The following is a 25,692-nucleotide window of genomic DNA, read 5'->3' on the forward strand; positions in this document are numbered from 1 at the left end:
ACAGATGGCACTAAAAAAGAGTATTTTTAGTTCACTCTTGAAAAGATTATTTAATTTCCAAGTTAATAGTTAAATCACTATAAAGAATATCAAGAAAATCTGCAATTCATTAGTCAGTCTGCTCTATTACCTAGGATCCAAATGAGAAATTTCACCGAACGCCAGCCCATTGGCAAGCCTCTTTACCCTTCCTAAATCTCCGCTTCAAACTAGACTGACTTAGAAGAAAATAACTTTGATGGGATGCCATCTATATGTAAGAGTACAGGGAGAGATGAATACATTCAGCATAAAGAACTGGGAAAAAAATGTCAGTCCTTGTATGGTACACTTTCAAATATTCTTAAATGGCAGTTAGTCAAGGAAAAGCTATATATTAGTATGTGTAGGGGTGGGAAGGAAGAACACGCTCAGACACTGAAGTACAAGAAAACAAACTCACATCAGTTTTGACATGTAGTAGGTATGCAGTAAATATTTATGAATAAGTAAATTAAAATTATCTGATAATATTAATTTATTCTGCGGGTGGCTTCCATACAAAATAGACTGTTCTCTTGAACTTCATGGCCAACTGTGTTTATGGTGTTTCTTTAATATTTGACCAAATTTATGTGTGAGAGAGACTGTATGGATATGTAAGGCAGAGAGGACCCTCAAAATGATATAAAAGAAGCTCACTACTTGCATTTTGTTTTTCTAAAAACTATATTTAAAGTATTACATCCCTATCACATAGATTGGGCGGGGGGAAGTGAATATTTGTTTCACGTAACATCAATGGATGAGTAAATGAAGCTTGGGTACATTGTATCTTAAACAGGAGCAAATGCCAGATTTAATAGTTATTTTTCAATGGCAAATTTAAAAATACAGTTATATGAAATGAAAAATACACACAAAATCAACAGATTTTCATGGCATTTAAAACATAAGCCAATCTTGATATAAAGAAAAAAAAAACATAAGCCAATCAGAATTTCAACTAGGATTAGCCAGGTTTTGCCTTCAGATCAATTGATGGTGTTTTCCCTGAAGTCCTACTAAAAGCTGACTGTGGCAACATTTGGCTTGCTTCTCAAAAACTATGAGTCCAGCAAAATTGCACACAGGTTTTTATGTAAAAATCAACATTTTATATTTAATTGTAATTTACTTAGTAAAACTGAGTTCTAATTCCCAAATATATTACCAGAATTTAATTTTTATAAAATTTCTGCAATTGTAGACATAAGGTAAGGTGCTTCTTTACATCCACAATAAAGCATCTGAAACCTTTCTTCTCACTTTCATACAGGGATCCTGCTCAAGAATACATATGTAAGAACATTACCCATCTTGTTAAACAGTACCAATTGTCATCTTGATTAAGTGGGAACTGTTTCAAAAGTTATAACTATTTCTTTAATTTTTTTAAATTTACTAAGTTTGGCTATATATATAGTATATAGTACATAGTACATAGTATATAGTGTAGTATATAGTGTATATATATAGTGTGTATACAGATAAAGATATAGATAGATATTGATATAGACAGATATAGAATAACCACATGTATGCCTGGTTATACTATATATAGTATACTATATAGTATATATAGTAGCCTATAGTGTATATATAGTATACCATATATAGTATAACCAGGAATACATCTGGTTTCCATTTTAAATTACTGGGATTTTTTTGGTTTTAATTCTCTTTTCACTAGACACACACATACACTTTATATTGCATTAACTGGATAAAGTCACAGCAAAATAATTTTTTGATTATACTTGAAGTGGAAGTATGTCTCATTATTTAAAGTGTAAAGTAACTTCTTTTGAGGAAAAGAGATAAACAGTTAAAGGGAGAAATAAATATTTCTCCTTACATTGCTGAAGTATCTCCTCATGGTTCTCTGTTTATTCCTGGGTTAAAGGTCATTTTTGGCCAAATGTACCACAACACTTAGATGTTAATGTCCTCTGACTCAACTTCTAATACTCAGACGTCAATCCCCAATAAATAATATGCTGAAATAGATTCATCTCAGCATTATTTCTATTTGCAAAATTTAGAAAACATTCCAACATTAGGAAAATCATTAAGTAAATAATGCACTTTTAAAATACGGCCTATTGTGCAGTCATGAAAGATGGTGTTTTTCAAAAAAATTTTATAATGTCAGAAAAAATTTCTCCTTCAAAGTTTGAGTGAAAAAATTGACTACATAACTATACCCATAATAAATGCATTATAAAAAACTACATAGACACACTCTAAAATATTAACAGTAACTGTTTTCATACATTCTTTAACTTTCTATATTTATTAAGGTTCTACAGTAAGCAATATTATTATTTTTAAAGAAATATTTTCCTTGTTTGAACACTAATTTTATTCTCATTTCTAGAGTAGTATTCATTAATTTATTAAAAGAATTTTAAGAATAAATTCTTTATCCATTTGGAAATCAAATTTCCTTTGAGCTATCTAAGCTTTATATAGCAACTCAATTATGAATTTTCTGAACTGCTCTTTATAAATTTACCAAGGCATAAATAAATCCCTTAGAGAGCCAAAATTAAATATGGGAAATAATTTGCCTTCTCCAAATATAGGTAAAGCTATTTGGAGGGAAAAATCCATAACCATAATCATAATATCATTTAAGTTTAGTGCATGTGCCACATGTTTCAAATGGCCTGTGCCTCCCAGCCAGAAGGACCTTCCCCTTTGCCCCTCCTGAACTCATTCAGCTCTTTGAAACCTTGCCTTGAGTGCCTTGTACACGCCACATGCCTTCAGCAGGCTGTAAGCTATTGGAGTTCAGAAATCCAATAGCTTACAGCCTTGTAGCAATTGCTAGTAGACACTCATTATATGTTGATTAATTAAATGAAGTGAATTCATTATGAAAGCATCACTGATGAGACTGATGTATTTTGGTGTCTCAGGTCCAGAGCTTTGAAGAGGAGATTGGTAACCCTCCTGACCTGACTTCAGGAACTGTAGGTAAGAATGCACCCAACTGTGCAATTGCATCAGTGGCCTTTCAGAAAGAGAACATAAATAACTGCTATTCAACTTTCTTAAGACGTAGAACTGAAAGTATTGCCAAGCAATGCCGTACCTATTACTACTACTGTCTGCTACTATTGGATCTTCTATCTACTATTCTTAAAACTTACTAACAATGCAAATGTACATGGAAATTTCAAATGACTTACTACAGCAATGTTCAATATCAGTGGTGCCAATTTAGTCTGTGGTTTTTCTACCATTAACTCTAAATGAGCTGGCCAGTATAGTGGAATGAGTTTCACATAGGATTGGGACTAACTGCACGAATACTTTCTTTTACTGTCAACTGCTTGATGTTGTACAAGTCATATCATGTTACTTGGCCATGTTTTTTTTTTAACCTGTTACAAAGAGATAAGTACACATCATTTCTTCTCTGACAACACATATCCTATATTAAGTGGTTATATGACCTTCATATGAATCTCTCAGGGGAAGCGAGTGGCCTAGATGTAATTTTCCAAATAATCTCTAGAATGATCTTACAGTATCCTAGACAACAGAGAAGGGAGTCTTTCTCTACTGCTGGTTCTTATGCCCTCATTCAGCATCATTGTGATTCAGCATTTCCATAATCCTAGAGCAGAGCTAAAAGTAGACAGGGATTAGTGAAGCAAAATAAAGCAGATGAAGCTAGTGTATTTTCTGGAAGAAAATATGCTAATTTTTAATTTAATTTAATGTGGTGTCAAACACATCTTTTACATTACAAAGTGTATATACGGGTCTCATTTTACTAAATGCTGTTTAGAAATTATGCCTTAGTAATTATAGGGTCCTTCTGATTACATAAATTGTTATCCAGCTCTTCGAAGTAATTACCACATAACCTGCATTGAGGTTTATAAGATAAAAATAAGCATCGGTTTTCCATCTAATTGATTGCTTCTCATTGAAGTCGGAGGTCCCCTGCCAATAGAAGCTGCCTTCCTTGACATTTAATTAAGAAGTCTGCTGATATCATGTAAGTCACCCCAACCATTCCAAAAAATGATTTGGGGAGTTTGGCAAAAGCACTAATCTACATTTAATCTCAAATTTAGAGAGCAAAGTAATATGAGTGAAGATTAGCCTAATGGAGAAAATCTGAATTACAGTTAAAGCAAAAGTAATTTCATTACTTTCACAGTGTAGCTAACCCAAGAAAAAAATAGGACTAAGGGGCAAAAATAAGTAAAATTAATTCAATTAATGGAGAAAGGGGAAAATTATTACTTTTCTATATATAGGAATGTATTACATAACTACATACATGAATGAATTTTTGGCTCAAAGTTTTTAGAAAGTGACTTCATTCAAAAGATGAAGGCACATGAACTGTGTTGACCAATAGGAGGATGTGGCAGAAGTGATTCTTGGCTACGTCCAGACCATAGTTTTCAATCACCTGGCTGCTTCCTGGGCCTTGAGATACCTACTCTTGGAATAGTCTCTCTGGGAACCCAAACTTTGTGTTGTAAAAAGCTCCAGCTATATGTGGATGCCACCTATAGGCACCCTGGTGACCAGCCTTGAACCACTCCCATGTGAATAGGCCATCTTGGATGTCCAGTCCGGTCACACTTTCTGATGACTTCAGTCCAGGTGCCATCTGACTTTAATCGCATGAGAAAATCCAAGCAATAACCACATGACCAAGCTGAGTCAAGTCATAGAACCACGAGAGATAATAAATTGTGGTTTTAAGTCACACATATATATATATACACAAATAGATGAACACATGTGATGAACTATTCGTATGCCTTTAAAACTTTAAAAAGGCACTTTAAAGACTGTATTTCATCCAGTCATGCCTAATACTCTGAATATCAGCAGAAAAATGTGTATTTAAGCATTTTCAAAAACTAATTGGATCAAAATTACTTCTTACTAAAGATAGGCACCCAAGGCCACAAATATACCATCCTCCCTTCACCCCTGAAAAGTTATCACTGAAATGACAAAGAGATGCAAACATAAGGAGGAAATATAGTGCAGTGCTATTAAAAGGGTGGGCATGGTTCAATCATTCATATTTCAGAAGCCTTGAGGAATCTGTGTAACATGTATTGTGGGTGAAGATGCAGACAATTCTATGGGAAGAGCTCACCTAGGGATCAAAGAGACAAGTATTTTCGGGAACCATACTAACACATTAAGGTCATCATTTCTAAAATGATCTCATTAACTCTGAAATTCAACAAGACATGCCTTTCCTGCCACTGTATAAAATCAGCAGACACAGCAAAACTACCACAATATCTAGCAGTTCACAATCAGAGGCTATTCAGAAGAAATGCTTATCAATAACAGAATGATTACAAAAATTATTAGAAATCCCAGAAATTAATATTATCAGTGAGATATATGAAGTTATTGCATCTATGTAAGAGAATAATCTCCAATGAGTAAACATTCCCTTCATATAAAATATAGAGTGTCTGATTTTGCTTCTGATAATGGCAAAGGAACCCTAACAGGCCAATCTCACACAGAGAACTATATATACTCTGGATAAAATATTTTTAAAAGCTTCCACCTAAAGGCACTGAGAGTGACCCAAAGCAGACAGACAATGGAGAAAGCTTCAACGCCTGAAAAAAAAGAATGGCACTGGATGAGCTTCCTGTTTTTTAAAAGTCATTTAGCCTGGGGACAGGCTTTAATTGACATCATTTTTTTAAATTTATAGAAATTAACAGTCTTACTAACTAGAAGATCAGAAGACATTCCAGGACAATGAAAACAGTGGGAAAATTAGGGGAGAAATCTCAGAAAGGAGAGAGCCAGAGAGGAAAATTCTCAGAGTCTGAATCCATAGATTTCATACTCAGACTCAAAATGAAATCTCAATTCTTGAACTAAGCGCCATAAGGAAAACTTCAGGAATCTCAGTTAAGGCTAAAAGAAATGAACTGCTATTTTCAATTAGAGTTTGATTCCAGCCAGTTTCCTACGTGCTAAAACTATATACCATTCACAATGTCCAGGTACAAAGAAAATTACTGAACATATGAAGAAATAAGAAAATATAACCTACACTCAAGAAAAAGGCAATTAATGGAGACAAACTATGAGAAAACCCAGATGTTGAAATCTAAAGAGCTTCTTATAAACATGCTAAAGGATGTAAAGGAAAATATGCTCACAATAAATAAAAACAATATTTCTCAAAAACAAAATAGAAATTATAATAAATAATGAAATGGAAATTCTATAAATTAAGACTATAATTTCTGAAACAAAATGTGTTGGATGGTCACAGCAGAAATAAAATGAGAAAAGAAAGACCTGATGAACTTTAATATAGATCAATAGAAATTACCCAACAATCTGAAGAACAGGGGGAAAAAGCTAAGTTGTATTTAAAAAATTATCTGAGTTTCAGGAACCTGTGAGACAATATCAGAAGGTCAAATATTCATGCAATTGCAGTCAGAAAACGGAAGGATAGAAAGAATTGAGGAGAGAAAAAAAATTGCAGAAATAATGGTGGAAAGTTTTCCAAATTCACTCAAAAGATTTACATTTACAGATTTAAGAAGCTCAGCAATTCCAAGTAGGATAAATACACAGAAAACTAAACTTAAATGATATAATGATCAAACCAATAAAAATCAAAAATAAAGAGAAAATATTCAAAGCAGATACGGAAAAATTACATATTGCATGCAAGGGAATAAAGAAGGAATGATGAAAGACTTCTCATTAGAAACAATGGAGACCAGAAGACAGTAACTGTGAACCAGATTCTATATGCAGCAAAGTGTCCTTCAAGAGTAAACAAAAAATAAAGACATTCTTAGGTAAAAGACAACAAGGTAACATTATCAGCATACCTGCACCACAAGCACTACTGAAGGAAATTCTTCAAACTAAACATAGACAGTGAATTGTGATGTTTTCACCATATGTCAATGTGATGCATGTGACAATTATAGCACAAAATATGGGGAGGTTAGTTAATGGACCAACACAGTTGCAAGGTTTCTACATGATTCCATGAAGTGGCACAATATTAAATTTAAGTACATTGTGAAAGATTAAGGACATGAAGCACCCAGTAAAAAAATTACAGAAGTATACTAAAATGCTAACAGATAAATTCAAATATAATTCAAAGCATGCAATGATGACAGTAACTGACAGATTGAATACTGGAGGAAAATAACTGGGTTATGAAAGTAGGAGACATGAGAAATCATTTAAGAAATGAGTGGAAAATGACATGAATATAATAAGCAAAATGTCAAGAAAGACAGATCCAAAGAACATTACATAGATGGGACAGGTGGTTACAGTTAGACTCTTCACATTTTAGGTTTGACTGAAGTTCTGAAAAAAGATAAATATCGATACAAAGTCAATGTGTTACAAACCTATACATGCAGCTTTTCTAAGGAAATCATAGGACCCAGTTCCACAAGTCTTGAATCTTTCAGCCATAGTATGCATTTAGAAGTGACATGTTGCAGAGAGAGAGAGAAAAGATTAAAGAAGCTATTTCACTGGTAAACACTAATGCCCACCTGTGTTCCCATCCCAGCGTTTGGGGGAGAGTGGGGGGTGCTAGCTTTTAACCCCAAGTAGTGAGAGGCCTCCAGGAAACCACTTGCGGAGCCACTTCCTTCTATTTAACAAAAGCAGTCCCAGTGTGACAGGCTCTATTTTACATGCTTCACGTGCCTTGCATCGTTTACCCTTCAAAATAACATTTGAGGTCGGCACTCTTATTGTCCCTAATTATTGGATGAGCAAACTGAAGCACAGGTAGGTTAAATACTTTCCATGGTCTCAGAGGTAGTAAAAAGTAGTTCCCGGTTTCAAATTCAGGCCGTCCAGCACCAGAATCTGCTTGCTTCAATACAGCACCATGCACCTTCGAAAGGACTCCCCTGCCATTGGAAGATGCCTGGCCCAGGGCATGAGAATAATAACATGGGCTGAGGGATGGAGTGTGGCTCTAGGCTGAGAGCTTCTCAAGAGCAGCTAAAGATGCTAAGAGAAGAGTTGGCCACCATACTTCATCAATTATAAGACGACCAATTTTTCCTTGAAATCAAGATACAGTCGGCCCTGGCCAGTGTGACTCAGTTGGTTGGAGCGTTGTCCCATGCACCAAAAGGTTGTGGGTTTGATTCCCAGTCAGGGCACATACCTAGGTTGTGGGTTTGATTCCCAGTTGCAGCATGAAAAAAAAAAAAAATCCTCTGGTAAGGATTAAAAAAAAAAGATATAGTTGATGACAGATCAGAGTTTAATTGACAAAGGTTTTTTTTTTCTTTTCTAGTGGTACATAAATAATGGAAGTCTTAACATTAACAGTATCTAATACCATTTGATAACAGCGGACATAAAGAGCAGGATATGTCACCTGACCAAACTGCTGACCCTGCAGTGAGTTACATACACACAGTCATCACCACGTATATGTTATTGATTGGTTTTCAGTTTTGAGAATCAACAAATAGGCAAATAGAGGCTGAATTATGGTCATGTAACAAATCGGAAATATTATCAAACTGGACACTTTGAAGTCAGAAATAAAGATGTTGAGAAGTGGTATAGGAAAACCCGAAGGAAGGGTAGAGGAAAGGATATTAAAATCAATTCAGATATTATTTTGAAAAAACAAGGCAGATTTTTATGTGTTGATATGGAAGGGTCTCGGAAGAATACAGTTAAATGAGGGGGGAAGTTATGTGCAAAAGCTTCTATGTGGACATCTCTTTGAATTAAAGAGTATCTATTTCTATTGGGGGAGGAAGTGGGCACAGAATGCTTCTTGAAGACTAAATGAAAGGCCGTTAACAGCTATACCTTAGCAGAAGGGAAGCTGACATGTTTTAAATTAATCGGCATCTTTTACTTTTCTTTTGTTACCATGTGCATATGTTATTTTCATAACACCACTTAGCTAAAAATTCTGGCAATACTATAGGAAATTAACATAATAAAACTGGGAGATTTTGTCATTGTTAATTTATTGCCCCATTCCCCATAACAACCAGTCCAAACATTTGTGCATTTTTTCTTTTTTAATTTTTTAAAATATTTTAATAAAAGTGATATATATTTAAGGTGTACAACATGATGATTTGATATACAATATGCAGTGAAATAATTGCTATAGTGAAGTTATCGTATCAGCTCTTCACAGTTACCTTTTTTGTGTATATAAGTAAACCTGAAATCTCTCTTAGCAAATTTCCAGTATTTAATACAGTGCTGTTGACTACAGTCATTATGCTGTAGCATAGATCTCTAGACATACTCATCCTACATAATGGTCCTCTGACCAACATCTTTCCCCAGATTGAGAAACTTTAATATTCCTTTCCTCTTTTTCAGGTCAAACAGTAAATAATAAAAGATGATAGAAAAAGTATTAATATTGTACTTGGCAATATACATTTAATAGAAAAATATTGAAATAAGTATTCTTTGGCAATGTTCTTGAAATATTCATTAAAATATTTAACAATTTGTAAATGCAAAGATTATCAGTTCCTTATACATACTCACACATAATGTATAGGTCACTTTGTCATAGATATAAATGCAGTAGTATTTAAATTCAATAACAAAAATATATGCAACACTTTTCTCCCCCAAACAAACAAAACAAAACACCAGATCCAAGCACTGAGCTCTCCAAGTACAGAAAATGCTGAGTTAAAACAGTAAACGAGGATCACTTGCATCATAATAAGCCTTTTATTTAAAGTTGGAGAATTGGAACAGAAACAGTAATCTGAGGAAAATTCATAGCGTGAATTGAGTTCATTATCAAACAAGAGAAAGAAGTGAAATAACCTAAATATCTGACTCAAAAAATAATCATAAAAACAATAAAATAAATATATAAAGTGAAAGCACAAAAATATGCAAGGGAAAATATTAACACCAAATTTAGGATCCTGGTTAATTCTGGGGAGATTTAAAAAAAAAACTTAAGTAATTATGGTAAAATGTTACATTTAATAGAGTTGGTGGGTGGTTATGAGAACTATTTCCCAATGTGAGAAAATTTAAGAAAACAAACAAAAGTATAAGTAGATATTTTCTGCAATAAAATAATGCAAATGAAGCAATTATCAATCTCAGTAGTAATTTAAGAAATACAAATTTAAATTATACTAAAATAGTCAAACAAGTCATTAAACTGTTGGAGGTTTAAGAGATGATATAATCTAATATTGGCAAGCATACATATGGCTTTCTGAAAGCAATGCGTATCTGGAAGCTTCCGTATGTGCTTACCTTCTGATTCGTGTATACCCTCTAGGAAGTTATCCTATGGCAATTATAAAGAGGCATGAAAAATTAGAACTAGCCAAAATAGCCAAGATAGGGGAGTGTTTAAATAAACAATGCTAGATAAAATGGAATATCATGTTGTCATTAAAAATGAGATTACAGCTGCTATTTCATACCACAGTGGGTAAAGACTTAGCGTTAAGAGATAAAAACAAGTCATAAAATAAAGTGTATGTTCCTACAAAAAAAAACTCAACTTACATAGATACAAAATTACATATATAATCTATATAACACACATGGAATTGCCCGTGAGCTAAACTACAGTCAATATTTAGCGACCGTCTCATGGTGATGAGTTTCAGGTGATGTTTTTTTCCTTCTTCTTTTTACTTTTTATATTGTAGAAATTTAAATTTTTAAAACAAGTTTCTAACCTTTACCTTCCACCAGAAAAATTAAGTAGATAAAAATAGACCAATTGATGGATGGACAAAGAAGGAGAGGTCACAGTATCCGCAGTGGCAATTTCTAGACGATGGGATTGCAGCTGGGTTTTCCTTCTGCTTCTCTCTGTTTTCTGATTTGTCCAACAGAATCATCACGTGACAAAGATAATCCTAAATGTTAATTTTTACCATTTGAGTATATTTAGAGATTTAGTGAGAGCTGCATTATTAAGGCTTTGCTAATAGGACTTTTGATCTAAAGCAGGTTTGGAAAAGGTGACTTGGAATGTCCCTTTTATAAAGTGCGCTTTACATCCCTTCTCCTGGTGGTGGCCTCCTTGTCAGCTCGCTCTCTCAATATCCCCTTCCCCCCTTTCTGTGTTATTTCAGAGGGACCAGTGTTCTAATGTAGAAGAACATCAAAAATGGCCCGTTCTCCTTTCTTAAGCAGACAGGCTCCGCAGTCTCTGTTCCCCGCTTCCTCCTCATGCTGTTGCTATGCTTGGTAAAGGACACTTCTACGGGGCTCATCTGGAGGAACTGTAATTATCTGTTCTCTTCTACTAAAGCGTGTTCTGCTGGAGGGTGGGGATCGTGTCTTATTTGCTGGGCATCCCCAGGCCCAGCACAGTGCCTGACCCCCTGGAGACCCCCGTGCATACTTGCCGCCTCCCCGCTTTTGTCATGTCGCCACCCAGGCTTCCCTTGGCTTTGCCAGAAGAGTCCCATTCTTACTAACCCACGGTGATTTAACATTGCCGCAGTGCACTATGGGCAGAGTATAATGGTGATCTTCATATACAGTGCAAGGTGTGTTCGATGATTTTACTGGCATGGATTTTACTATTTGTAAATTAGGAATGTATCCAATTTGTATATTCCTTTCAAATCTAAGAATTGGTGCTTTATTTGGGGGTATTGCATTTAGCCCTAAGTAATGTGTGCTTTATTCACTTCAATTTTGCATGCTTTCTAGCAACATCTCTCAAAAAGTTGGTTGTGCTAAATATACATGGAGTCTGTTGTTTAACTGTACATTCCAATCAATTACAATTGTTATTAGGGAACCGGTGATTGTTAACTGGTAACTTACATTGGCACCCACTTTAGCAGAGTCCCAAGCAGTTTCTATCACATCATTTCACGTACCATCACACTAATTTTTCCTTTTTAGAACTAAGACATCAGCAAATTAAGTAACGTGCCTAAGTGACAAAGGGGAGCCAGGATGTTTTTAATTCAAACCCAGTTCTTCCATACTGAATTCATTCACTCAAGAAACATGTAATGAGCACTTACACGCATTCATACAAGAACCCATTCTAGGCGCTGGTGATACAAACAGGAGCCAAACAGAACCTAGACTCCTGGAGCTTGTTAGTATTGGGAGGAACCAACTAATCTCTGAATAACAATTGTGATGAGTGTCATGAAGAAAAAGCAAAAGGTGACTTGAATGCTTCTAACATCCAGGAAAGAGCCCCCATACAGATGAGAGTGCTTCGCCAAAGCATCCTCTGAAATTCTTGGCCGCGTTAGTGCTTCCCTCTGCGCCAGCTGCAGCTCCAGGCTCCCGGCACACAGCAGTTCGTTGACTCCTCCCTGGGAGGGGGATGCTGCCCTCATCATTCCCGTTGCACAGATGAGGAAACTGAGGTAGAGCCACGGGGTAACTGCCCACGGTCACAAACCTCAGAGCCCCTGGCTTCTCTCTTCCTGATTCCTTCTGAACTGACCCGAGAGAGTGCCCCGGGTCATGAGTTCGTAGTGCTTGCCTTAACTTCTAACACACAAAAGCTGCTGAAACCACCATATCGCTCAGAGATGAAACAAACTTAGATCACAAGGCTCAGAAGATACTGATTTCTGCAGCAACCTCCTGTACACATGAATTGGCTTTGCTGTCTCTGATTCCACACTTGGACCATTCCCACCGGCCTCCCTGCTGACGCAGGCTGCTCCATTGGAGAGAGACATGGACTCTGTGGGCACTGGGAAGAGCGGTCCAAGTGCCCCTCTCTTTTGTGGTTGGTGTGGGTAGTGTTATTTGTTTTCAGGGAATTAGCACACAGGGAAGAGGGATAGCCAAAAAGAGAGAGGAGCTGATCTCTCTTGCCTGCCTGTTCACAAGACGGATTAGGACCAGGGCACTGGGGGAGCACAAGTCTCAGTGGCCCTGTCCCTTGGCTCAGTCGCCTGGCCTCAATTTGAGTCCAATTGCTTCATTTTCTGCGCGCCCCACGAAAGCCAATTCCCATGCTGCTCTGTGTCTTCTTTATATTTCTCCGTAATGCCGTCTCTGGCTGTTTCACTGCGGCAGGCTTTATGATAAGGGGTGTTGTTTGCTTTTTTTTTTCTCTTCCTTGGCAGTAGGCAAAGAGACACTCAAACTCAAATAGCCCTGAACAACTTACACAGAAACCAGGGCGTTTTCTAGGCTTGTTGTGAAATATTACAATTTTTTTATTAGGCAATTTTATCATTGTTATAAATAAGTAATTGTACTGGGGAGAAGGGATAATCCTTATTTAATTAAATTCATCTATACTCCCAGGTTGGCAGCAACAAGACATATGTGAGACTAATACCCACAGCCTGCCTCTTTGCATGTGCAATTAAAAATTCACTCCACAGTAGCACTGGCAGTTTAGGGTTGCTTTTGGCATTTACAAATTCTTTTATTTTGTGACTTTTTTTTTTTTTACCATACACATATGCTGGAGCAGATGTTGCTTATTTGTTGTTTATTCAAATCTGTAGGCTCTGGCAGCTAACTCCATTGTTCTGTAATGAAGCTTTATTCACTGTCCTGTATTAGGACCCCGCGCCTGCACAGAGGCTGCATTGGTTCCCAATAGGACGCCACCGTTATTGCCCTTGTAGTTGGCTGTGTATAGTTGGAAGCTTGCACTGGGGGGAGAAAAGACAACCACAACAAAGGGCTGGGTGGCGGCGGTGGGGTGAGCGGAGGGAACCGGCAGGAAGGTCACCCCGCCACAGTCTGCCCTGTGCTTCTGGCCCGGTGGCCTCGGCCTGGCACCCGACTCCTCAGCTCTGGGGATTTGGTGTCTGAAGCTGGGAAGCATTTTCTTCCTGCTCCTTCTCTCCTTGTCCTCTCTTTTTCCTCTCTCTAGTTGTTGAATTTGTTCACTAGCAGGGTTCTACTGCAGTCCCTCACCCCCACCCCACCCTTTTATTTTCGGCGCATCTGTAGATTCTTATTAACAGCCACGCTTAGCCCAAGGAGCTCTGTCCAGCACAAAACTATTTCTTCCATATATCACAGCCTCATCACGTCCTTCCCCATCCGCACACTGGCTCTGGCTGCCCGTGTCTTGGGGGCAGCCACACTTCATAAAGTCGAGAATGTCAGGTCCATGTTGACCAAAATAAAGACCTGCTCATCCCTAGAGCTCCAATGCCAATTTGGAGACATTCGCCTTCTGGAAAACCCCTGTCTTGGCCAGGAGGCAATCAATCAGAGATGTAACCACCTCCATCTGGCACATTATGACATTGAACCTCACTATTAACACATTTGTGATTCATCTTGTCCCAACGAGTGGTGCCAGGGATCAAACCTCACCCTCCCTCCCCGTGGCAGCTGGGAGCACTCTAGCTTCCCAGCATGCAGAGCTAACACATTGGCTCCCGTGACATCGCAAGTAACAATTCTTTTAATTATCACACCTTCCCTCCCCCTCCCCACCCACTCCACAGACATTTTGGCACCGTGGGGATATTTTGCAGCCGGCAATCAGTACTTCTCTTAATTGACTGAGTACGTTCCAATAGCGTAGAGCTGGGTATTATCCACTGTTGAGTGGAAAGGGCAGTTGCTCGCGGCTAAGTTCTGTAGATAGAACCCCCTGCACTTGCTTGGGAGCTTTTCTCTCGCAAAGATGCTGTAGTGTTTGTTCATAATTTTTCTTAAAAAATTATTTTTCTGAACTGTCTGTAGATGAATGTGAATCTCTGTAGGTTTGAATGCAAGGTCTTTGCCATTCTAGCCTCAGTCCATCCTGACAGGCTCACCTCCTCTCCTGCGGCCTAAACTCGACGTGGACTGGGATGCCCAGCACCCCCAGCACCGCCCACTTTGGCACCTCTGTAATGACAGGGCTTCCTTCCCATGGACTCCACTTCCCATCTCCCATCCACGTGCCGGTCATCCATCCTTCAAGGTCCCAGTTCAGTTGTCACCTCCTCCAAGATCCCCCAGCTCCTTCTTCAGCGCTCCCATACATTTCGATAGGCCTTTACTGTGGGCCTTCACACAATTTTCCTTGAATGATAATCATTTGGACAAAATATGTGTCGCTAATGAAATAGTTATGTCTTTGACAGATTCTTCCTATACATCCTTGGAGCCATTTCTCGCCTGGGGGTCGGCATCATGGCCACAGAGGGGTCAGCGTGCAGAATAGTTTTATGGACTAAGAACAGGCCTATACTGAGAATTCTGGGTGCCAGGCATTAAGAATATAAAGACACTTTACATTCTTAATCCTGAAAACAACCCTAGGAGGAAGTGGATTTTGCTCCCATTTTGCAGATGGGAGCTAAGGGTCAGAGAGGTTAAGTAACTTGATCGAGGTAACCTAGCTATTGAGTGACTGAGTCAGGATTCACAGGTCTCTCTGATCTTAAAGCCTTTGTTGTTGCTAAAAGACTCCTCTGCTGCCCTCGCCAAAAATTTAACACTGTTCTGTTAGAATAGTCAAGATACAACCCTAATATAACTATGTTGGTGCAGGTAGATTTATGGTTCAGCAGAGAAAAAAATGGCTATATTTCTAAGAGACTATTAAAATTAAAGTATATTAATGTGATTGAAATTGTCCACACTGAAAAAGGAAGCAAACCAAAGTTTATGGTTTCATCAGAGGTTGAATTTCTTTAAATTCAGGCTTAATAATAGTAATAATAATAATTGTTATTATCAAAACCCCCACAGAACTATGCTAGATAGGAAAATAAATAGAAGCATGCTTTTTTATGCCCCATATAATTTTTTTTTGTTCAACAAAGTGGTTCATTTTGTTTCAAAGGGTACTTTGTCTCAGATATGAAACCAAGATCCCTTTATCTTGTTTTAGCCTAAGAGGTTGTTTTAGAAGGAGATTAGAAAAAGATGCAGCTCTCTTTTTGCGCTTGGAAAGATGGTTATGGGGGGCAAGGGCGGTGTGGCCAGGGTAAGTGACAGGAAGACAACGGAAGGGGAGGTAAAGGGGATGCATTTCACTTGCTCTTGGTCTCACCTGGTATCCCCTAGTCTTGCCCCAGCCCAGCCTTACACATTTCCCCTTCTCCTTCCTGGGTCCCTTAAATTACTGGCCAAAAGCTAGTATAAAACCATTCAAGGTGAATATCCCATTACAAAATTAGGTCCTTAATTGAGGAATTTGCATTTTGCCAAACGTCTCAGGTAGTATAAAACTAATGTGAAGATCAGTGGCTTGGGAGAGAGCAAGGAAAATCACACCTCCCCATCTCCTTTTCCAGGATCTGTTGGAAGGAGGTTGCAAGTTCTTGTCCTGGGTAACAAACACCATTCTCTATGATCAGCATAAGGCTCTAGAGAGGCTGAGCAAATAAGGAAACTGGTGTTGGAAGAGGCTTTGACCATTGGGGCCCTTCTGTCCATCGCTAACCTCATTCTGGCTGTTCTCGCCTTGCAAAGAGAGTTGGCATTTCCCCCTCCTAACCTTTCCTGGGAAGGTTGAAGCCAGAGGTGAGGCTGGTCCTTCTTCCTGGGAAGAGAGGCGAGAGAGGGGCTCAGAGCCAGAGCAGCTGAGGTTTTGATTGGTTTCTTCTGCTGCCAACTCTGGTCTGCTGCCGGTGCCCACACAGACATCAGCGATGGTGCCTGACATGGTCGATTTCCTTCAGCATGTGCAATTCGCCCACCTGCATGGCATCCACGCAGGTTTAGCCTTGGTCACGGCCTGGCGCATTAACCAGTAAGATTTCAAATTTATTTTATAAACTAGAACAGGATAGGAACTTTAGATACTCTGTTCTCATTAGGCGACTTTCTTTGAAAACTATGTAGACGCGGTCTACAGGCAGTTTTGGTTTTGTCATTTTGATATCATTATTGTCCCTAGTGCATGAATAGGTAATATTGATAGTATGAATTCTTGCCTCCTGAGAAATGAGACTCCTTCAAAAACAAATATTTGCTCTTTGTTAGCTGTAAAGTGAACAAATGATGATTTCCTAACAGTCTGAAGATCTTGACATGCGTACTCTGGTAACCTACAGGAGGACCTGGCACCTATCGGAAGCTCAAAATGTGGGTGAATGGGAACAAGAAAGATTTCTCAGGGGCTATATTTCTACCTATGATAAAAAAGACAATAAAATCAAGCTGCGCCCTCCGTGTCTACACAGATAGCCAAACCCCAGAGACTTAAATAAGTCACTTAGATAAAACTTTGCAAAAATGGTATGATCCAGTATCATAGATTTCTGCGGATTTGAGTTCATATGGATAAGGTGCTTTGAATTTAGAGGAATACAAGATATTTTTGCCAATAAGATTATCATTTTTAAATATTAATATCAACTGTTGCATCAACTGGGGATTTCATCAAGGATACTGAAGAAAAAACTGAAAGGTTATATGGAGCTACTGACACAATAAAATATGTGGACCAAGATATTTCTGGCAAAGCATTTTTTTCTTTATATTTTCCTTTGTGCATGTTGCCTACTCTTTCTACATGATCCAATACCTTCTGAATATATTTTCTTAACCAAAATAAATTTTTATACCAGGAAAACTAGCAAACCTAATAATTTCAATTTACTCTTAGCATCTACCCTTAAGGTAATTTTCATTTTTCCCCTCTGGACAGGATGATTTCTAAGCCTACTATGAAGCAGTCATCCTTGGGAATTTTCCTCTGCCTCCTTCTTAGTTTAGATTCTGTCTTTTCTGGAGCTCTGTCCTTGGTCTTTGGTGTCTCCCTCTCTTTCTCCCTCCTCCTGCCCCTTCATCCTCCAATGATTTCATTAGAGAAAAAGAATGTAGAGCCAGAAAACAACGTTCTGCCCTCAGTGTGCCTTTTCCATCAAATAGGCGACGGCCCTTAATGCCCAGTACATGGTAATAATTCCAGGATATTTTACAATCATCAGTGTGGAGGCTCCCTTGGATTGGATGTTTTTTGGATCTCCTGTTTCTTGATACGTCTCTATCTTGATTGACGCCATCACTTTGAGGGAGGACTCCCTCTTGTAGCTTCTTAAGAAGTGTGCAGAAGGGATCACTGTTTTAAGATCATGTGTATATGAAATTGTCTTTATCCTGCTTCCACATTGACTAATATGTTCATTCAGCGTTAAATCCTGTCTTCATTTCCTTCAGAATTTGGGAGGCCTTGCTCCATTGTCTTCTCACTTCCAATTTATACTGTTGAGAAGTCTAAAGCCACAGTGAACCCTGTTGTATTTTTCTCTCCCTTTTGAAGGGTTTAAAGGTTTTTCTCATTCTTTAAAATCTCTTTACAAGTTCTGAAAGTGTAGAGGAGGCTTTTGAATTTGAGTTTAACTGTATGTAGATGTGGAACAGACAATTTTGGGGAGAACCCCTACAGGGGTATATTTAGGTCACCTCTCTTGGACTGGTCAGGGTCCTCAAAGAATGTTTCTCTAACCTCCTGTCTGGCATAACAATCAGGCAATCAGAAATCTGGGATCCCAGTCAAGAAGAGCTTAGAGGTTTTGGCATTCAGTGTTTAATATATGTATATCTGTAATGTGGTGACCATACCATCAGCAGAAGGTCATTGATTCCTAGATCCAAGGATCCTCTGTATTCTCAGATCCATTGTATAAACTTCCATTATTTTGCTGGGGTGCCTGTGGGTGCCACTCAATATTGTGGCCTTGAGAGGAGCAGAATCCAGGGTCTAACTGCTCCTCAAACAGCTCCCATCCGATCCCTGTTACTTTTTTGGCCACTTTTGCCTCCAGTTCTACAAGTCACTGGTTGTTATGGACTGTTCTTCTGTCTTTTCATGGTCCTGAGTTATAAATAGAACTAGTTCTCAATATTGTTTTACGATTCAGCTTCCTCTAAGTCAGTTACTTTCTTCCATCTGCTTTCTAGCTCTAAAACTAGCTGTTTTCATCTCCTTCCAATTCTCCCCTTAGGTGTTTTTGTTCAGTCTTTTATTTATTTTGTATAACAACTTTATTGAGATATAATTTACATAGCATAAAATTCACCCTTTTAATATGTATAATTCAGTGGGGTTTTTTATTCACAGTTATGCTACCATTATTGCAAATTTTTGAAGATTTTCATTACCTCAAAAATAAATCCCATATCAGTCACTTCTTTATTCCTGACACTCCCTCCCTAGCCTGTGACAGTTGCTAATCTACTTTTTAGTCTGCACATTTCATAGAAAGGAAATTTTTCATGTGGCCTTTGTGACTGACTTCTTTTACTTAGCATGTTTCTGAGATTCATCTATGTTGTAGCATTTATCAGTATGTTATCCATTATAATTGATTAATAATATTCTAATCTGTGGGTATGCCACATTTTATTTATCCATTCATTATTTGACAGATGTTTGGGTAGTTTCCACATTTGGGCTATTATGAATAATACTGCTTTTGAACACCAATGTATAAGTTTTTGTGTAGACATACATTCTCACTCCTCTTGGGTGTATACTTAGGAGTGGGATTGCTGGGCCATATGGTAGCTCTCTAACATTTTGAGCAACTTCCAAATTGTTTTCCAAAGCAGCTAAACCATTTTATAATCTTACCGGCAATGTACGAGGGTTCCAATTTTCCTCATCCTTGTCAACACTTGTTATTGTCTTTTTTTTTAATTTTAGCCATCCTAGTAGTGTCTTATTGGTATTTAATTTGCATTTCCCTGGTGACTAATGATGTTAAGCAGCTTTTCATGTCCTTATCAGCCATTTGTATCACTTGTTTGGACAAATGTTTTTAAATTATTTGCCCATTTTAAAATTGGATTGTCTTTTTGGTGTTCAGTTTTGCTAGTCTACATAGAAGTTTTGATCACAAGTGTAATTTTTAAATAGGTTCTATTCAATATTTTGTGGGTTGTCATTTTATTTCCTTGGTTGGTATCATTTGAAACTCAGTTTTAAATTTGGATCTAGTCCAAAGTATCTATTTTTCTTTTGTTCCTGGTGTTTTTAGTGTCATATCTAGAGACCATTGCAAAATAGAAAGTCATCAACATTTACTGCTATGTTTCCTTCTAAGAACTTTATACTTTAGCTCTTACAAAATTGTTTATGATCCATTTCAGTTAACTTTTGTATACAGTGTGAGGTGGGAGGTCTAACTTTATTTTTACCTGTGAATATTGAGTTGTCTCAGCACCATTTGTTGATAAAACTATTTTTAGTAATTTTATTGAAAATCAATTGAATATAAGTGTAATGGCTTATTTCTAAGCCCTCTCAATTGTATTCCAGTGGTCTATATATCTGTCCTTAAATCAGTACCATACTGTTTTCATTACTGTAGCTTTATAGTAAGTTTTAAATAAGCAGGAATAAGTCCTCCATATTTGTTCTTCTTTTTCAAGATTGTTTTGGCTACTCTGCACCTTTTGCTTTACCACATGAATTTTAGAATCAGCTTGTCAATTTCTGCACCAAAAAGAGATGAAGCTGGGATTTTGATAGAAATTATATTAAATCTTCAAATCAATTCGGGGACAATTGCCATCTCAACAATATTAAGCTTCTTGATTTATGACATGAGATATCTTTCATTTATTTGGCCTTTTAAAATTTCTTTTAACAATGTTCTGTACTTTTTGATGTACAAGTTTTGTAGTACTCTGGTTAAATTTATTTTAAGTATTTTATTCTTTTTGGTGATGTAAATGAATTGTTTTCTTAATTTCAGTTTTGGACTGCTCTTTGCTAATGTATACAAAAGACATTGATTTTTGTATATTGAGATTATATTCTACAACTTTGCTGAACTCATGTATTAGTTCTAATAGTTTTTTAGTGGGTTTCTTAGGATTTTCTATATATAAGATTATGTTATCCACAAATAGAAATAGTGTTTCTTCCTTTTCAACCTAGATGTCTTTATTTCTTTTTCTTGACTAATTCTACTGAAAATAGTAGTAAAGAGAATGGACAGTTTTGTCTTGTACTTAATCTTAAAAGGAAAGCATTCCATTTTTTACCACTAAGTATGATATTAGCTGTGGTGATTTATAGATTGTTTCTGTGTCTATGTTGGACATGCCTTCACTGTTCCAACTACATACAACTCAGTCTTCACTTCCCACTTGTGCAGAACCTCAAGGCCATCCAGAGGTGAGAGATGAGAGTCTTCTCAGCTCTTTGCTGGTCTTTCACTCAGCTCTGCACATGCGTGCAGTCTTCTAGATGCATGGGAACATGGCAGAACTTTTCAAAGTCCTCTATACGTATGAGCCAGCTTCTTGTTTGCTGAGCTAGTGTCACCATCTCAGGCAGCTGCAGTCTTGAATACTCGCCGTTGATTGTTTTTGACAAATGCCCCAATGATACAGCTTTTCTCACTGAAGGAGCTATGAGTCAGGTCATATAGAGAGAATCTAGTAAATCGGGCTTTGACAGCGAGCTGCCAGGCAGGTCTGTAACTGCCAGGGCTGCTTGTCCTCACTACTACCATTGTTTCAAAACTGTTGTTACCAGGCTAATTCAGAGCTCAGAAGAGGAGTTAGAGTCAGTTAAAATGCCACAAAATCTATTCTTATTTCTATCCTGCTATATTTTCTTGAGTCAATGTCCCTTAGATGGTTGCAAGTTGTTGGTCAATTCTAGAGTTCTGAGAACATTAATTTTGACCATTTTTGCCCTTGTTTTTGTTGCTCTTACGGAGTAACGGGGTTGGGGGTTAATTTCCCACCACTGTGGAAGCACTTCTCCCTTTGTGTCTTTGTAATAAAACATACTTTTAAAGTGTAGCTTTAGGGAGGTATCTGCAAGGAAAAAATTATGTGTGTTTATGCCACCATTTTAGTAAGAGCCTACATTTGTTTTATTAGTCAGTAACAATTGATTTAAAAGTTTCTCCTAGTAGACTATCAGGTGGGAAGACACACCGGAAGGAAGGCCGTTCTCGGTTAAGGTCGCCTTTCTTTTAAGTCCCCGTGCAGTCGCAGTCTGTTTCATGTCAGACGGAAGCCAGATCCCAGCGGTTACGTTTACAATTATGCTGTATACTCAGCAGTACTCCGGACCTTCCTGAATTTGAAAAAGAAAAGGCTTCTCAGAAGTGCAGGTGTCACGTGGAACTCTTTATTGCTCTTTGTACAGCATAAGGACATGAAGTTACATTTGTGTCGTTCTTGCCATTAATAAGAGCGTCAGTGTTTTCTTCTCCTGTTTTTTTCCTCACAGTCACCTATGCAGTAGCTCACGCAGTCAGGCTTTCCACACTCTTCAGATGCTGAACTGTGAGGGAGTGGAGTTAAGTGACTTGCCACAGAACAGCAGGTTAGTATGCACTAACTGATTAGGAGTTGAATCTAGGTGACCGGAATTGAAATTTAGAGACTTCTTCATTATACTACCCAATGTTCTTGGCTCCAGGTATCATAGAGTTTTAGATTTTACTTAATCCAAACCATCCAGTTCTCAAAGTACCTATATCACCTCCAATATCTTCCTAAGCACCTAAAATAAAAGGAAGGAATGGAATGGTCAGTCCATAAGTGTTTCCAATCAACTTACGCTTTTACTCAGGAAGGTTGGATCTAGATACCTCTGCTTTTGGTGGGGAGGAGCTTATGGAAGGGAGGGTGAGACTGTACTTCAGCTCAAATTTTAAAAATAAGTCTGCATGCAGGTTTGCAAATTTCACTTTCTCTAGTAATTTAACAAATATTTATTGAGGACTGATTGTGTTCAGAGCTGTAAATAATACAAAGCCTCTGAAAAAGGAAGAGATGGCATACAATTAATAGGTTTACATACTTCATGAATACAGTCATTTTCTGTTTTGATCAATGCTGTATACCCAGATCCTTAGAACATATGCAGATCCTGGTACATAATGGGTATTCAGTAAATATTTATGGAATTAATTAATTAACTAATAATAATTCCAGGTGATTTTAAAGCCTATAAAAATATAAGATTGGATAATGAAATGCAGAGTATCCTGGCACACAGAGTGGTACTCTAGTGGATAATTAAGGTTTTCTGAGGCAAGAGCATTGAACACCCTGGTTATCTGATTTTAGAAAGGCCATCGCTTGTTTTTTTGAAACGTACTTCAGAAACAACCACTGAGGAAACTCCTGATTCAGCAGCTTCATTTATACTTTCAGATCACAAGGAATCCTGGAACATCCTTTGGTCTATTGCTAATGTTTCATCACCACCAGCCTAGGGATTAAACGGATATTTCTTTTTAAGCTAAAAGCTTTCAGCTTGAGAATGTAACTTAGCTCAGATAAGGGTGGCTTCTAGAAAGTATATATTGATTAGCAAAACTGTAGAAGTTGCCATAATCCAGAATTTTGCCCTTAGAAAATAAAGTAATATAGGTTCATTAAACACATACTGTCCATGTGTTCTTATGTCTTCTTTGAATGTGGCTCTAGGGCTAACTTGTAAAAAACAAAGATTTTATATCTATGCTTTAATGGAAAAAGCATGAACATAAGGTCAGGTCACGTGTATTATTTGTGTGACCTACAGTAAATTATCTGAGGACCACAGATGACAATGTTTCCGTGTTCATGGTGGGCATTATAAAATATATCCAACTTGGAAATGGTAACAACTAGAAACATATATAGAATGCCAAGAACAATAATGGCAAGAAGGAAGTAGTAACTATTAGTGTTATTGTTATTACTATGGATTCATCTGGAAAGTAATTGGCAAATTCTCTTCTCTCATTTCTATGGAAAAGATATGAAGACATGATTAGAAATTATCAATGTATTGTCCTTAGTATGATCTTAAGCAAAATGAGACCTTAACTGATTTAAAAAACTGGAAATCTTTTCTTTGATTCTTATGAGCAAAGTATGTATAATTACATAAGCTTTAATTTTCAAATATGATCAAGGCCATTACTAGTAACATACTAAGTGGCTAATAACAGACTAATACAAGCAGTATGCTGAGGCTTACTAAGAATTCTAATTCAGTTTTCTGTTAAGCTTTGACATCATTGCAAGATGCCTACTATACATATAAACATGTACGTTGTTGGAATTCTTGAATTTTTCAAGAATCATAGTTTGTTTACTAGTAACATTATGTTCACCTGATCATGATTTTTTAAATTGTGGCTTTTCTGGATTTTTTAAAAATATAAATTATGGTTAACTTACTTTTTTCCATTTATGATACATATGGTCAGCCCTTCATGACCTAGTGATTGAATATTTTACATATTTGAGCCTTTTGCTTTCAATAATTAGACTTTTCAACACGCAGGTTCCAGAGTTCAGTTATATATCATCTCTACCCTTTGACTGGCTTCCCCAGAAATGGACGTTGGGAGAAGGTTTGGGTTAAAGTGGTTTATTAGGAAGTGTTCCCAAGAAAAACAGTGGGGGCATGAAGGGAGGGTCCAAGAAGAGAGGGGGCTGATACACTTCATAACACACCCTTCGACACACCAACAGGGATCCAGTTTTTCATCATCCCATCGATTCCACAGGAACTATCGGTCATTTAGCTTTGAAAATAGCCAGTACCTTCAATCACACAGTAGCTTCCCTAGATAGATGGAGGAATAGTTTTCAATGGCTTTTTTCCCTCCCAGATTTCCTTTGTGCCCCAAACAAGACACATGCACCTGTGAATGAGACCGAAAACAAAACACAAGACCTAAAAGGCTTCTAAATTGTATATGTTGTCAACATAAAAACGTTAGCTCATCTTTCAAATTGTCAGCCTCCCAAATCTTTCCTGCCCACTTTTTTGCCTTTCCAAACCCGACTGCTCAGTTTATAAGAGGACTGATTTTAATCCCCGTGGTTGGATACACTGTGCAGTTGTCCTGGTCATATTTCAGTCTAGATAGTTCAGAAGGATAGTCTTCTCTTCCTCAAACCCCCATTGCTTGCATTCCAAGTGTGCTCTTCTCTCCTTTCTAGCCTGCTGCCCCTCTGCGGGGGGCTCCACCAAAAGGAGGTAAACAGCTGGAGGGGGGCCACCCCAGAGAAGGTGGCACATCGGAGGGAGCTGTGCTCGTCCCAGTACAGTTTATCTATCGACCTGTTCCGTTGTTAAAGCATTCGGTGTCTTTCAGGAAGAAAAGCATGGAGAAGAGACAGCCCTATTATCACTGTGATCACCTCAGTAGACTTGAGGCACTACTTGGATTAGGATGGAAGTACCACCAGCAGTTAAAAAAGTGACGGACCTCTGCTGAGAAGGCGATTAATGTAAAGGAGTTTCTCAGTGTGAAATATTTCATCGATAACCTACAATGAAATTAGCCTTAGGTTTTAGGGATGGTGCCTCTCTACACGGTATTAAGTATTTCTCCGCTAGGCAAGAGGGGCATTGAAAGAGTCCCTGACTATCCCCAACAGGTTAATTAAAAGAAAATGTATCATAAAAGCAAAGTCATCTTACTTTTTGTGGAGAAAATGTCATTGTAAGTGGAAATAACAGAGTTCAGGCTAAATGACTCAGAGGAAACATATTTTGATTGTTGTCCTCCGTTAGCAGTTGCTCTTTAGACAAGTCCCTTACCTTCCAAATAATTCAGTGACTCATCTTTTAAGGGGGAAAAAAATCACCCATACTTTCTTATGATTTCCTACTTTATATTCGTGCCCCTCCTAGCTCCCACAATAAGTTCAGTAAGTTGGGTTGAGAGACTAGAGATAAAAGTTTTGAATTTCAGAAGGAAACATTTGACCTCAGAAGAAAGGTGCTTAAATGTA

The 25,692-nt window shown here is 37.6% G+C and overlaps 1 protein-coding gene across 1 annotated transcript in view; it reads left to right on the plus strand.

Moving 5' to 3' along the window:
* The window catches only part of ITPRID1 (ITPR interacting domain containing 1), a 66,597-nt gene that overhangs the window by 22,569 nt on the left and 18,336 nt on the right, over window positions 1-25,692 (plus strand). Inside the window, exon 8 of the mRNA XM_054571263.1 lies at window positions 2,943-3,000. Within this exon, the coding sequence (XP_054427238.1) occupies window positions 2,943-3,000 (58 nt within the window). The remainder of the gene's footprint in view (window positions 1-2,942; window positions 3,001-25,692) is intronic.

This window comes from Pteronotus mesoamericanus, unplaced genomic scaffold (assembly GCF_021234165.1).
Source record: "Pteronotus mesoamericanus isolate MK-2021 breed Mesoamerican mustached bat unplaced genomic scaffold, CSHL_Meso_final contig_220, whole genome shotgun sequence".
NCBI lineage: Eukaryota > Metazoa > Chordata > Mammalia > Chiroptera > Mormoopidae > Pteronotus > Pteronotus mesoamericanus.